This window comes from Poecilia reticulata, linkage group LG23 (assembly GCF_000633615.1).
Source record: "Poecilia reticulata strain Guanapo linkage group LG23, Guppy_female_1.0+MT, whole genome shotgun sequence".
Lineage (NCBI taxonomy): Eukaryota > Metazoa > Chordata > Actinopteri > Cyprinodontiformes > Poeciliidae > Poecilia > Poecilia reticulata.
This window is the reverse complement of record NC_024353.1, coordinates 13,461,771-13,477,195: the sequence shown is the minus strand read 5'-3', so window position 1 is coordinate 13,477,195 and position 15,425 is coordinate 13,461,771. Positions and strand designations below refer to the sequence as shown.

Here is a 15,425-nt window from a genome sequence, read left to right as displayed (position 1 = left end):
GGACATTCAATTAATGAGTCACCTTAAAGTTCTTTGATGGTTGTAAAATAGCTATGAAGTTTGATTCTGGGAGGAAAAAGTGGAAAATGTTTTATCGGTTGCTTTTAGCCAAAACAACAGCCTTGGGACTCGCATGAGTCACTAAAACCAACCTGGTTCAGTAACAAGTGCACGTTGTAAAAAAGAGAAAGAGCGACCGTTAACAGGTGTGCTCTGTGAAACTAGCTGATTGCAGGCTGCTCAATCTGGCTAATTCACAGGGTGAAGAAGGGTGGGACATCTGGAGGGGGAGGTCGTTAGAAACCAGGCCAGTCTTTCTCGATGCCAGCTTAAACAGAGTTTACTTCAGTTCTGAACAGGGTAAAATCCCATCAGATTTAGAAAACTCAATTTACCCGTTAGATGGAGAGCAGCTGCACATCTCCCTCCTCTGAGAAGGGGAAGTAGAGAGAGAGAGAGAGAGAGAGAAGGGGGGGAGGTGTTGCGCAACAACAATGTATTGATATTACTAAATAAATTATTAAATAAATTATGAACGGCTGTGGGCTTTGTAATATGCACATCAATATCAGAATATTCCGTTTCTATTCTATTGTTATAGCCACTAAGTATACTTAAATATGCTGAACTATGTATTAAAAACATACTTTAAAAAAATACAATTCTTTATAAATGTAGCTTTGATAGATGTTTGAATATGGTTTCCAGTAACAAAAAAGCGTGTTACGATCGAGTAAATGCGCTGATACATCATTGTGCCTGCTAAACACATAAGCTGAGTGGAGTCGTGGACCGCTCCAAGATGGCCGCCCTAAATCTCATCAGGGACAATAGGCGAGAGTGGTGCATGAGGCGTCTATCCTTATGTCTATGGCTAACACACACTGAACTCTCCTCTCTTCTGGTGTTCTGTCAGATCAGCATCTGTCCTGGTCCTCCCGCTCCCCTGATCCCTCACCCACATGACAGGTACATCACATGTGAGTGGAAGTCAGCAGAGTCAGACAGGGGAACCCCATAACACATAACAGTGATCACGATGCAACTTATAACAAATACATATAACCTTATGGACCCCAGCAGAAATAAAATACAGAATCGTTAAAATACTACGGTGGCCGACAGGTGCAAACGCGCAGCAAACACGAGAAAAACAAATACAACAAAGAAAAGACGCAAACAAAAAAGAGATGCAAAAAAATATCTAAAAATAAGTGTTTCAGACCACTAGAGCTTTGTGTCCGAATTCAGGGTCTGCATACTTTCAAGCTTATTCCTTCTTGGGCTTGAGAAACGACCCGGTCTACGGAAGAGGGGTCCTGCGAAGGCAGAGAACATTGCAGATAAGCTGCTAGCCTCCACCTCGGCATTATGTTGCTTAGCAGCCGTGACACAACATGATTTACACAATGTTTGTAGGCTAGAATGTGGATGTATAAATCTCACATTTTTGCTCGGTTCATCAGTGCATCACCTACAGTAATTGCAATATCTGTACGACGTTTTCGGAGACGTCTGCTCCCGCTGTAAAAATACCCAGCTCCCCTCGCCTGCTGCCAGCTGGTCCAGGTTTAGTATACCACGGGAGAACACTTGACTCATTTAGGCTTTCCCAAATGACAGTTAAACACAGATACTAAGTCAGGTAACATCTAGTTGTAATATTTTGGTTCACTCAAATATTTAATATATTCCTGAGCAAATCGGTTTGACTGATTAAAGTTAAGCCTAAAAACACAATAGTTTGATTAAACTGTATTGTCTTACCTGAGACTTGGAAAGTATTTGAAAAGGGATACTTTGCTTACATTCCTTGTGTAAATGTGCTATACGTGTTTGAACATTTTAGAATCAGACTAAGATTTTTTTAATATGCAACAGCCTTATTACAAAAGGTGAAGAGTAATGGAGAAATAAGGAGAAAAAAAACATACTTCGAGTCCATTTTTTTTCTCCTTCGCCACTATGCGATTCACGTTGTCACGGTTGCTAAGCAACATAATGCCACGGTAGAGGCTAAGCAGCTAGCTGAAAGCTACAGCTTCTCTCTTCCGGTCGTCCAGGACCCAAAGATGTAACCCTGACTTCGGACACAGCTGTTCTTTGTTCGACTCCCCATAGTGGTCTGGGTCACTTCTGTTTTCAGCATTATTTGTTTGCTTCTCTTTTTTGTTGCATGTGTTTTTCTCGTCTTTGCTGGGTGTTTGTACCTGTTGGCCACTGTAAAATACAGTGGTGAAAGTAAATATACCTTCAAATACTGGTGTCTGTAGGTTCCAGTATTTTTACTGTAAATTTTGTTTTACTACTGCATTCATTTTATGAGTAAGCTACTGCAAAGAAAACTGTAATGCTACTTTTTAAAGTACAGTCTTAGTTTTACGATAGAACATTAATACCTTACCCAGTGTAAGCTTCTTAGAAGTGCTACAATTGGTGCGGTTCTAAAATGCATAATCTGCATAATCAGAACTTCACATAACACAGAAGAGGATGTGATAAGTAACCGTTAGAACAGAATTTTTACTTAAAGGCACCACTATGCCTCAACCCACATATATTTCAAGTATATTGAAACATTCAAAACGGATAACACAAAACCATTCCTCAGAGAACTGGTAAAAAATAGGCCCTCAAAGTCAATATATAGTTTCACCAACACTGGAATAAAAATTGAAGACTTTCAGTTTACAGCGACATAAACTGGGTTTAACTCATTAATTTCTACAATCTTATGAACATAAAAACACAGTTCTTAAAGAAATATCCATGCTTTGGTTACCACTAAGCAAATCAATGAAAATGGACTTCCAAAATCTAAAATTCAACGTGGCCAAAATAATGCGGAATTCTAGTATTAACAGGGTTTTAAAATAGGAACTATTCATGGTTTTCAAGAGCCCAAGTGGCACTTACTTTATTAGATGTGGATGAAGGCACCGTCCAACATGGAAAAAGAAAAGACAATACAATTTAGATCCTAAATAATATGGAAACAGAAATATTTCAAAGAAAAGAAAAGGACAACAACTAACCTGAATGAGATGCCACTCAAAGTCCATCAGGTTTTTGATGAGGGTGGAAACCTGAACATTGACCGTCACTTTTTCTTTTGAATAGTCTTACCTGTCTTTTTGGTTACAATCTTCCCATGACTGGCTTTTGTGCCCCTTTCTGGGTTAATCCCAATGAAGCGACTAAAAAACAAAATCAAAAATGGAAAAATTCCTGAGAATATAAATAGTGTGGCATTCTGAATACAGCTGGTACAATATATAAATAAAGCTGTTTTTAATTACGAAAAGAGAAAACATCACCACCTTTGTCAAATGTTAATCATAACTTGCTTTAAAACCATGTCATTGTAAAAGAAAACTATAGGAATGGTTTTACCGTTGAATGAACCAAAGTCTTGGCTGCCTCATTGGAGGCTGACGATGAAGAAGATGGACAACACTGTCATGTGTGGAATGTTGGCTGGACCCTCTCAAAAACAATATGGCCTTCAATGCTGACCATGCAGAAAACTGCTTGCCACAGGGACTGTAATAAACCAAGTCCTTAATTGGAAGAACATGAAACAAATCCTCTTATTGATACAGTATGCATTTAAATGATCATAATAAAGAGTGTCCACTCTGCCAGGTAAAGTAAAAGCAAGGATCTTAAACTCCTCAATTGTCATGCAAGTCACATCAATGTTGAAAACTGTAGGCTGGATTAAATTACAGAAGTTGTAGAGGAATTCAYGGTRCTTTGCACTGAAGGTGAAGTGTGCTTTCAAAGTTCATCAAAAGCTACCTTGGATGATCCTGTGATCACTGATGGTGAAGTGTCTTTGGTGCTGCTCTTGTTTTCACCAACATGCAGGAGGAAGGGCTGTCCTAGTTGCACGGCAATGAGGAAGGCTTCAACACTGGCTTGCATCTTTGACAWAATGATAAGAAGACGAATAATAAAAATTATTAAATATATTTAGTAGCACAGCTACATTCAGATAGCAAACAAAGCCAATGAGAAAGTGATTCTACAAATTAGTAGGATAATTAGAATAACCACATACCTGCACATTTCTGAAAACATGGTCCACAGTTTGACATGAGCTGTTTTGGATTCTTCTTGTGGCCTTTAGATGAAGGATGAAGCACATGAACCAACAGAAGAATGCCTGGTTTTCTCTGCCTGGAGGAACAACAGGATAAATACCAGACACATTAGGATAATAAATAAAGATTTTAAAGAGAAGCTAGCAAAACTAACCAGACCCACCAAAATACTTTGTCTGCCCAGTTTACCCTGGAGAACATTTTTCACCACCTACAACACAAAGCATAAAAATCTCAGAAATAATTATCATGAACACAACTCAGACATTAGGCACTACAGAAATTAGTCAGGTTATAGAAACATTCTGGAGAGCATTTCTTCTGCCAACCTGTCAGAAGAAATGTGTTGAAGTCATCATAACAGCTTCAGTCACCGACATGACGTACTAATGAAGAAAAAAAGAGTTAGCCAATATGTCATTGTTTATTATCATTATTTATAGAGACAAAAACATTTTGGCTTAGCTTTGATCGCATAGATCAAACCACCGGTCCAGCACAGCCACTCTCCCCATTATGCCGTCTATAGCCGAAAGCGTCAAGAAAACGACTCTGCAGCTAAATAATGTTAACTCAAACTGCCTTTCTGACAGTTTTAATGTTCGTTTAACCACCCGTCACCCCGTGCTACACCTGCTTAGCTAGCTTTAGCTGCTAACAAAAATAATAAACCAAGAGTACTCGCGTCCAGTCCTCGAGAGMTACYGTCCTGCAACTTTTCGATGCATCTTTACTCCAACAGACCTGCTAACCAGCCATTCATTTGATWCAKGTGTGTTAATTGGTGCAGGGAAGCATCTGAATGTTGCAGGATGGCAGCTCTCAAGGACTGGACTTGAGCATCTCTGTACTGAACAGTCGTACCGCGATATCCAAACAAACTTACGTTAAGCATAAGTTGATACTCTTGCGCAAACAGAAAGTTAATGGATTCATAAAAAATAATCAAAATCAAAAACATGATGGTCTTAACATGGAACTTACCTTGTTTTTTTTTTGTTTTTTTTTTAAATAGATTTTTATTGAGATACATATACATAACAGTATAAACGCAGTATAATGTCCGCCAGGGAGTTACAAACATTGAGACAATACATCACCATCACATTACCTAAATACATTAAAAAGAGAACATAAAGAGCATGTTTTAATAGCTTTGGGGAACTTACCTTGTTATGATAAGCTCCAGACAAGACGCCATGCTGCTATCTCCAGGGCAACACGTGACATCACAGATACGTTGCGATTATGGGAGCAACTCTTTATCAAACACCATCTTTTTAGGGAAACTGACAAACCAATCTTTGAATTTGACTAAACAAGTGTTTAATTAACATTGTATTTTTTACATACAACACCAACACTGGTATTCTAACATTTTTGACTATGCTCTGTAGATTTCGATTCATTCCCCAAAAGATTTATTATGGAAAGTATTTTTTTCTTTCTGTTTAATATTGTCTATAAATGCTGGTTCTCCAAGATGCAAATACAAGTAAAATGTCTTGCCTAGGAAAAAAAAAAGTATTTTACAATTATTTTGCGGTAGTTTACTGTCAGCCGTCAGTCTTGATTGTGACAAGAGAAGAAGACATCAAATTGACAATATCCTACCGTATTTTTGGAATAACAGTATGTTACTGCTGGAATTCTAAGAGTGCAGTTTATCCAGCTAGTTTCTTTTTGCGACTTAATATGCATTGTATTTTCATTCTGCCGTGCATCTCTGATATTATGTTGAATGTCAAGAAAGATCATTTGAATCTGAATATAGTTCTTAATGCTAATGATTTAATATAGGCATATTTAGAGTGATGGGCCTGAGGGAAACCAAAGACTTACCTCACACTTATCCACTAACTGATGTTGTAAACAGTTGGAGTTGTTCCCCACAGCAGCGTTCTTTTGTCCATCATTGTTACTGGTTCCTTCTTCTAAATGAGTTCGGCTCTGGTTTCCTTTGCTTGTGATGTTTGTATAGGAAGCAGACGAGTTCCTGAGAGGACGACTGAGCTCCTGGCGCAGGGCCTTGTTTTCCTCTTCCACCGCTCGGATTCTCAGCTCCAAGGCTAGCCGTGCATTAGCGTCACCCAGTGGTAAAGGTGACTGTGCTTCCAATGAAGATAGGGGTAAGGACTTCACTGTTGGATTATAGGATGGATCAATTTATTTTACAGGAGGCCAGAAACTAAATAGGAATAACGTTCAGCAAAAAGAGTCTTGGGTAAGGGAGACAATAAAACTTTCGTAGACCAAAATTTTGACCATTGTTTTACTAATATACCAAAACACACTACAGACAATAAAGCCGTTTCTGATGACAATTTAAAACTGTTGTTATTGCATAGATCTAAAACATCAATGGAAGATTTCTTTGTTATTTCATCTAGAAGAGTATTTGCAATGTTTCAATCATTTCTTGCTCAATAATGCTTGGTGAAGCTTTCTTTCCTCCAGCAATTACAGTGACAAACAGATTGTTCAATGGCTTATTTAGAAAATAAAGAAAGAAAATATATAAACATTAGAATATAATGTAAAAGGGTAACTGGTAGCATGTGGAGCTGTGCACCAAGCTGTTCAAAAGAAAATTATTGTAAAATGTCAATTGTAGATGCTTCCTTAAAAAAAAAAGCAACAACAAAAAACATTTTGTTTAGCGCTGAAAAAGAGAGGCTTTCAGATAAACAGAACATATACAAAAAAACAAGAAAGAATACAGACAGCAGAGCTGAACAAAGAGAAGAGGCCAAAGAAGAGAGAAGAAAGATAAAGAGTGAACTTTATCTTTAGCAAGGATAATTATTGTTAAAAATAGAGGAAACAAGAAGGAAAAAATTCCAGCCTGAGATTTGTTTTTTCTTAGCTAGTTAACAATGTTCAAAGTAGATCAAACTTAACTAGTAAGTAAATAAGTAACAACTTTAGGCTGCTTTGTACAATAGCTTAAAAATAGAATAAAGTTGCATCACCACACATCTCATTTGTAAAACTTTCTTTCAATCGGCACTTTTATCATCCATCCATTCTTTACACTTGTTTATCCTTGCAGGGATGAAAGGGGTATGGAAGAGGAAGGGTATAAATATTCACTCTTACCTTGAAAATTTCCAATTGACAGGTAAAGCCAGGTGAATGTAGGGATGAAAAGCAAGACAAGAGAGGCTGCCAGGAACTTCCTTCGTCCACGAAATATTCCCAGCATCTTCTGAATTGAAGTCAGTGTTGAGAGGTAAATTGACCTCTGTGAAGCACTTGTCCACTTGATTTCTCACAATTTTCCTCCCATTGTAACATTTTTACTGAAAGAAAAGAAATCAATGGGTTGAGGTGCCATAACTTTTTCCAGCTGAACAGAAACAAAACTGAAGTAATCATCTTTAGCTCCAAAGAGGAATGATCTAGAGTCTGTTCACAGCTTCAGTTATTACAGTTAGATACCAGCCTGTAATCTGGGTGACGTGATAGTCAGACCTGAAGCTTTCAGAGCCACATGAAGACAGTTACATAGTCAGCCTTCTGTCACCTGAAAAACATTTAAGGAGTAATGTCCCAGCAGGCTCTAGAAAAACTCATCCATGAGTTTAGATTTATTGATTACTGTAACAGTGTCTCCTAAGAAAATCAGACAGTTCCAGCTGATCCAGAACGCTGTTTGCATTCTCACCAAAACTAGGAAGACAGAGCACATCATCCCACTTCTAATGTCCTTACACTGGCTCTCAGAGAATACTTATCATACTTATCATTGTATCAACCTTCCAGACCACTGAGATTTTCATTTTCTGATCTACTCTGCATCCACAGAACAGAATCAAACATGGGAAAGCAGCATTCAGTTTTTGTGCTCCTCTAATCTGGAACAAACTTCCAGAAAACTGCAAAACTGCTGAAACACTGAGTTCCTTTAAATCAAGGCTAAAAACTCACCTATTTAGAGCATTGATTAATATCTTGAAAATGTATATATTTGAATGATTATTCTTGAGTTTTAGATGACGGCATTGACAAAATGCAATATTTAATGCATATTTCATAACTGATTACTCTGTGTTTTTATCCTAGGAAGAACTTAGAACTGCTTTGTCGCTGAAATATGCTTTACAAATAAACTTGACTTGAATTCCAAGAACTGGATTTATGTTATAAAGATGGATTCTGAAACAGAATAAAAAATAGTATATTAATAACGACATTACAAAACAGGAATCTCATTAAAGCTAAGAAAGTAACAAAAAATTTGAGGACTTAACAAAAATGAAAAGGAGAGGGATGTATTTAAATGATATTTTAAGGCAACCTGTTAATGGAAAAAATTAAACTGTTCTAATATATTCTATGGGAAGATTATTGGACAAAGAAGACCTGTTAAGTTTTGTTTTGAAACCGCATCCTGCTACTGCTACATTTGCAGTTAAGTCCATGATCCTCATATATTTAAAAATTATTCTATTATTCTTTTATATCAAATAATTTATTATGACAGACTAACACTTTCGTGAAAATGTTGATCATATACCCAGTGTTGATCTGCACCATCTATGGCCGCCTCAGCAACTCACTTCTATGTAACACATTTGCGCAATGCTCACACTTTAAAACTCCTATTTGTAGTTTAAGAGCTGCTCGATTTGAGAATTACAAGCTCACCTGATGCAGAGGGTTGAACGGGTTGATTTTAGAGAAAACGGAAACCAGCTTCTAAAAGCCGTTATGCAGTTTCAGCACCGGATCCGTTTTAAAGAAGGCGACATGGTGGCTCCACTCTGTGCTGCTCCATGTGTCAGTATTTCCTAGGTTCGACAGCCTCAGGTTACCGGAACCAAAAGCTGGGTCGTGTTGTGTGCTATAGGAAGGATAAAGAGCTAAGATAAGCTTCCGTCTGTGTCGCCGCACGGCACCCCCATCATGTCTGGTTAAAGCAGCGGTGGGTTTGGAACACTGTGACCCGTAGTGAGCGACGCAGAGTGGGGAGAGAAACACCGGTCTGTCTGGTCTGACCGCGGGGATCCTGCACCTCCACCATTTATTAACAAATCACCCAATACTGTATAATTATTGCTTGTGGTCCTGTTTTCGGCCTCAACACAACACTCCTTTCTTCCTCACAAGCAGTCAGCATCCAATCACAGCGTTGGAACCGCGGAGGGATTAGGGATAAAAAGGACTGGATTATTGTGGAGCGGAGTGTTGGCGGGACCGGAGAACAGATGGCCTTGTCGGATTCTAAAGCAAATCTACGTAGGGGGAGGCGTCCATTCATCGGAAGATTCTTCTTCTCCTTCCTTTTTTTGGTGGTTGGCAAAAAAAACTTTAAGTAGCATTCTTCTTTTCCTTTCGGCTTTTTCCCTTTAGGGGTCGCCGCCACAGCGAAGTCATCCGTCTCCATGTAACCCTGTCTTCCGCATCTTCTTCTCTCACACCAACTACCTTCATGTCCTCTTTCACTCCATCCATAAATCTCCTCTTTGGTCCTCCTCTCGGTCTCTTTCCTGGCAGGTCCATCCTCAGCACCCTTCTACCGATGCATTTAGTTTTTCTCCTCTGTACATGTCCAAACCGTCTCCATCTGGCTTCTCGGACTTTATCTCCTACACATCTGACATGAGCTGTTCCTCTGATGTATTCATTTCTGATTCCGTTGAGTAGATTTCACCAAAATGTTTGAGCTTTCACTGTTGTGCCACAAATTTTGGGTGTTTGGCATTTTGGTTTTATCGTTTCTTGTGGATAATTTAGACTTTATAGCTTTTGCCATATTAGTTATTTCTTTGAGCTCTATTTTTATAGTTTATTCTTGTATTCCCCTTCCTCAATATTTAATTCATTTACATTTTTTTCTTATGATCTCCTATCTTTAGACTCAAAACCAGAAGCAAAATCACCCTCAACTCTACTATGCAATAATCGTACTGCAGTTATGTCCCAGATGGCACAGAATGATTGAAACAACATTGAATCAATGTCAGGCAGAGACATTGATTCAACATTGAAGGCCGACATTGAAACATTGAAAGTGGTTGGTGACTTGTATGTTGACTCAACATTAGGGTTTCAACCATAACTGACATTATATCAATGTTGACTCAACCATCATCTGTATGTCAATTTACATCCATATTTGTATTATTACTTTGAATCAGTTTGGAATCAACCTTCCATCCATCCATCCATTTTCTGCCACTTATCCGGGGTTGGGTCGCGGGGGCAGCAGCTTCAGAAGGGAGGCCCAGACTTCCCTCTCCCCAGCCACTTCTTCCAGCTCCTCCTGGGGAATCCCAAGGCGTTCCCAGGCCATCCAGGAATCAACCTTGATTCAACCATTGCCTTAATGTTAATGTGGGTCAATGTATACAGTTACATTTATCCATCAAGCTGCAGTATAGTGTAGCATTTATGATGCTGCACTCATGTTAAAATGGGGGAATCAGGGGTGAAAATAGTTTTAAATTCTTGGGGGTACTATGACAAAAGTATATATGCTCTGTCTGCTAGTAACTGGGATGAGAACTTAAACTCACTGCTGGGGTGACTATTTGGGTTCGTTAAGTTCTGGTAGATACCACGCAGGCTTACCCATGTTGAGTAAATCCTTACTCGTCCAATTACCATCCACACATTTGATGTAACATAAATAACTCCAGACAACCAGCTAACTGAATAGTTTCTTTTAATAAGAACTTGTAAAAATAAATCCTTAGCTCCACATGAAGCTACACAATACCCCAAAATGATACAAAACTTAAATATAAAGCAAGGTCATTAATTTCCAGTACAGTAATAAATGTTTCCCAAAATAAAATAAAGCCAATAAGGCACTTTCCTTTTCAGTCCCTTATGTTTTACACACCTTAACTTTGTGTTTTTTTATGAAAAACCCTTCTTTTCAACTGTCGTTTTAATATAACCAGAATTCAACTTTTGCCACTAACATAACTCCATACATTTATCGAAATTTACAGTTTTAAACACAATATCACACATGGGCCCATACTCTCACTCACACACACACTGTCCGGTACCGGTTAAAGTTTTTGTTGCAGGCCTGATGAAGCTAGGGTGCGATGTAGCTACGACAATCCTCCTTCTCCCCGTTTAAACAATAAAAGTGACTCAGACCTGCTCGCTCAGCCGACGTCCTCTCTGTCAAAGTTGCTTTGCGAGTCCAATTTCTTTTAGAACTCCGCCACACGAGTTGCAGGACTCCTCAATCATGCTAAAGCCAGCGTCGCCATGTTGACGCTTTCCCCTCGCCACCTCGGATCACCCGTTCTCCTCCGCAGTTCTTCACTACAAAACACTTCTGCAGGTATCCTACCCACCGGGTGCAGGTTTACTGGTGCAGAACGTGCATAAAACAGTCCAGTTCTTGCTCCCACTTGCTCAACTCCTGCATGCGGTTTCCATTAGCTTCCTCCTTGTCTTCTCCCTTCTTCCCATCATCTAGTTTTTTTTCTCTGAGTTGACTTGTCCCTCGTTAACCTAAACTACTTCATAGATAGGAAATTAAATACAGTCTTTAAACTAATGAGATAATTGATCAAACAAGAATACACTTAGTGGGGAGAACAAAAATTTCATACACTGTTGATTTTTCAGGTTTTCCCACTTGCAAAGCATGTAGAAGACTGTAATTTTTATCATAGGTTCTCTTCAACTGTGAGTGATGGAATCTAAAACAAAAATCCAGAAAAATACATTGTATGATTTTTAAATAATTAATTTCCATTTTATTGTGTGAAATAAGTATTTGATCATCTATCAACCAGTAAGAATTTTGGCTCTCACAGACATGTTGGTTCTTCTTTAAGAAGCCCTCCTGTTCTCCACTCATTACCTGTATTAACTGCACCTGTTTGAACTCGTTACCTCGAACATGCTGTGCTCGAACGGAGAAGGGTGACCATCGTCCGGCCACGCCCCGACCCAGTCGCCGAAGGTTCTCCCTAGCCGACCAGAGTCGGACTGTTTTGTTGACATTCTTTATGTCAACAAAGTAGCTTTAGAGTTTCATCCGGGGTGCTTCGACTAGGGTTACCAGCCCCTATACATTTAAAGCCAGGGGCGAGGGAAGAGAGACAGAGACTGCGGCGGCAGCGTGTCAGTTGGTCTGTGTTACCCAGAAAGCAGTTGGGCATAATTTCGCAACACCAAAACCATGAGTGTAACAATGACTGGTGCAGACTACTGTAATAAAGTACTCGGGGACCACTTCTTTATTATTATACAACCATATTTGTAGAGAACGGAACAAATCATGTTCAATACGGAACGGCAACCTTAACTGTAGCGTCTATTCCATGCGCCTTATAATGTGGTGTGCCTTATATATGAAAAAAGTTTTAAAATAGGCCATTCATTGAAGGTGCGCCCTATAGTGCGGAAAATACGGTACATACAACCAACCTTGTAAATATTAAAAGGCCTTATGAGGGCTTAGTTAAAAAAAAAATCCTGAGCCTGAAACTTATAGTTATGATAGAAATTTACTATACCGTTGCTAGTGTCTTTGAATAGTGCAAACAATTGCTTCTAACAATACAATTAACAAGCTAAACATTCAAACTTAAATAAGACTTCAGTACATTTCAACTCAAAACAAAATGTAAAACGTCTGTGCCCAGTTTAAACTTTGAATTATTTGCAAACGACTGAGCTCTGCAGCATTAAAACATGGATAGAACTGTAACTACATTAATCATAGTTCTTCTTCTCTTCAGCGTTTCTGTCGGTTTCTGGTGGTGCAGCTCTGTGCTGCCTTCAGGAGAATGGGACATCAGAGAATCATCCATAAACCTTCACCCTCATGGCGTTTATTGTGCAAACCAGAGCTTTCAGTGGAAAAACAAAAGTTCCAGGTCCTTTTAATGCCATACAAATATGAGACAGAAACATGGGTTATATCTTTATATAGACCTGTCTATTTATTTATAGATTAATAGTGTATGGACAGAAATTACAAAGAACAAATCTGGATCTTAATCAAATCCTAATGAGTCAAATTGAAAGTGTCATGGAGTCATCAGCCTCATGACATTAACACTGACATGAAAATAATATTGAAGAAATAAATATATCAAATCTGATTTTAAAAAAAACATAAATAAGTGTTAAGTTCTTTAAGATATATTTATTCTCAGTACTAAACATGGTCTCAACAAACCCATAACATATCAACAGTATTATTTTACCTTTTATCTGGAAATAGTGTCTGTTTATTCTTGCCTCTGTATTAAGTATTGCTCCAAAGGGCTTGCCATACAAGTTTATTCCTCTGTATTTACTTTAGTTTCTTAATTTATCCTTGCATTTTGTTCTTCATTCATTTCCATTTGATTAGTATCTCCTGGTTTATTGCTATGTCCACTTTAGTTTCTTTCCTGTTGCTAGATTTATTTTATCGTTTATTGATGCTCACCATCCAGTAATGTCATCACCTGCTGTGCCGCCTAATCGTCATGTGTTTCACATCATGTATTGATTTTTTCACTGTTTGGCGTCGGATTCTCCGTTTTTATGCCATAATTCACATCTAGTTCGTCACTCCGTTTTATGTCCCGCTTCTCCTGTTTCAGAGTTTTGTGCAATGTGCGCGTCTTTTTTTTTTTTTACAGGGCGTATTGATAGGGAAAAGGCAGACTGACATAAACCTTTTAAAACAACGGAAACAATTTCTGCATTTTGATTATTGAAATTTAAAAGTGCTGTGTTGTTCTATCACCCCGTTTCATACCGGACCACTTACAGCACCGGTGTTAACGCTATAAAATGAACGCTCTCTATCGTTGTATCACCCATGGAGGGATTTCTTTATTTACATAGGTTCATTTTTCAGAGGGATACAAAGTGAGGGTATCGTGATTTTAGCAATTACATGTTTATCAGAGCGATTTTCTGTTGTCCTTCCATGGAAGCGGGCAGCATCCAGACGGACAATAAAACACTTTTTAATATAAGTTGCTGCTTTGACATAATCACAGAACTGCCTAAACATATGTACAAAAATCCTCAATAAAACAAAATATTAGAAAATCAGACACCAGACAAAGGGAATCACAGCAACGTCATCAGCCGCCGGTGTAACGCTGACCTGATGTGGTGAAGCTACTAGCAGGAGAGGAGCTGCGCCAAAAGCTACAAACACTGAATAGAAGAAGAGCTGCCATCGATACAGTTGCAGCCAGGCATGATTTAATGTTACACAATACAGTTTTAGGAAGTTACTCAAAGTCTATACTGGTATTGTTGTGATTGTAAGGTGTAAAGTTAACCTTCGACCAAACGCCCTCAAAGGAATCCAGCGCCCCCCTTTTGTAAAAATGTCTGCCAACTTTCCGTCTTGTCCCCTTTCCTCTAGCCATGCCCAGCGCCACTTGTTTTTAATTCCTTTCTCAAGTAAACGTGTTTCTTTACCGGGTTAGACAAACTCCATCTTCATTCATATCGCATTCGATTTAACTGCCGAACCGAACGCATGCGCTTCTTTTCTACAAACCGTTTTACAGTCACTGCTCAAGAACACGGGAGCTAAAATTCTGATTGGCAGACATCTTTGTCTATTATCTACAGTTTAGTTGAGGCTGGCCGTTTGGTCCAATGCTCGCTTTGCTTGAAAGTCTAGCCCCCAGACAGAGCTCTTTACGCCCAAGTTTCAAACGTCTGACTAAATAAATCTTCCTTATTTTAATTGTAAGTAGTTCTTTAAATGTCCTGTGAGATGATATACTCACCCATGTATCCATAACAACTGGAACTTTCAATATCCAGCAAGTTATTTTGAGAAGTTCCTCGCTGCAGCAAACAGAAAGGGGCGGGGACGGACCACTGTCAGCCTCTTACCTTATTTGGAAATGGGATCATTGCAATCCGGAAGTGAAGGGGGCGCCATTTCCTATATTATCCGCGTTCTCCCGTTTACATTTTCTTTTGAAATCTGTGATATAGCTTCATCTGTAGGAAGGTATTACGGCCCTGGGCCTTGTAGGCTGGGCTGCAAAGTGTCTTGTCCATTTTTGTGCTCCTCCCCTTTTGCAAGTGTCTCTGATCCGGTGATTGGGAGTGCAGAGTATTTTAACCTGGCTGTCTCTGTCTTCTCGTCGCTGGTTGCTGGTGACTTGTCGCCTCAGCGTCCACTCTGCCGCTGCGATGTTTGGTTGCCAGGCCCCGGCTCCCCTCCTTTTGCACTTTTGAGTTTGTCTTTGTTTTGGCACGTCAACACTCTCATATGAACACATACAACACATCCAAGCATTTCATTACACCACTGATACTGATATCCACAATCCATTGTTGTTTTTGTTCTTAAATACTCATTTGTTT

General features: G+C 39.0%; 1 protein-coding gene and 1 long non-coding RNA gene across 2 annotated transcripts in view; one reads left to right on the top strand and one right to left on the bottom strand.

Annotated features, from left to right (window-relative positions):
- The window catches only part of large1 (LARGE xylosyl- and glucuronyltransferase 1), a 127,457-nt gene extending 117,167 nt beyond the window's left edge, over positions 1–10,290 (bottom strand). The window contains exons 1-3 of the mRNA XM_008401201.2: positions 8,757–10,290; positions 7,206–7,408; positions 5,949–6,247 (exon numbers count right to left, since the gene is read on the bottom strand). Coding sequence (XP_008399423.1) covers positions 5,949–6,247; positions 7,206–7,311 — 405 coding nt within the window. The 5' untranslated portion in view covers positions 7,312–7,408; positions 8,757–10,290. The remainder of the gene's footprint in view (positions 1–5,948; positions 6,248–7,205; positions 7,409–8,756) is intronic.
- A 38-nt stretch (positions 10,291–10,328) lies between these two features.
- LOC108165864 (uncharacterized) overlaps positions 10,329–15,425 on the top strand; it is a 16,232-nt gene continuing 11,135 nt past the window's right edge. Inside the window, exon 1 of the long non-coding RNA XR_001776191.1 lies at positions 10,329–10,445. This is a non-coding gene — a long non-coding RNA (uncharacterized LOC108165864). The remainder of the gene's footprint in view (positions 10,446–15,425) is intronic.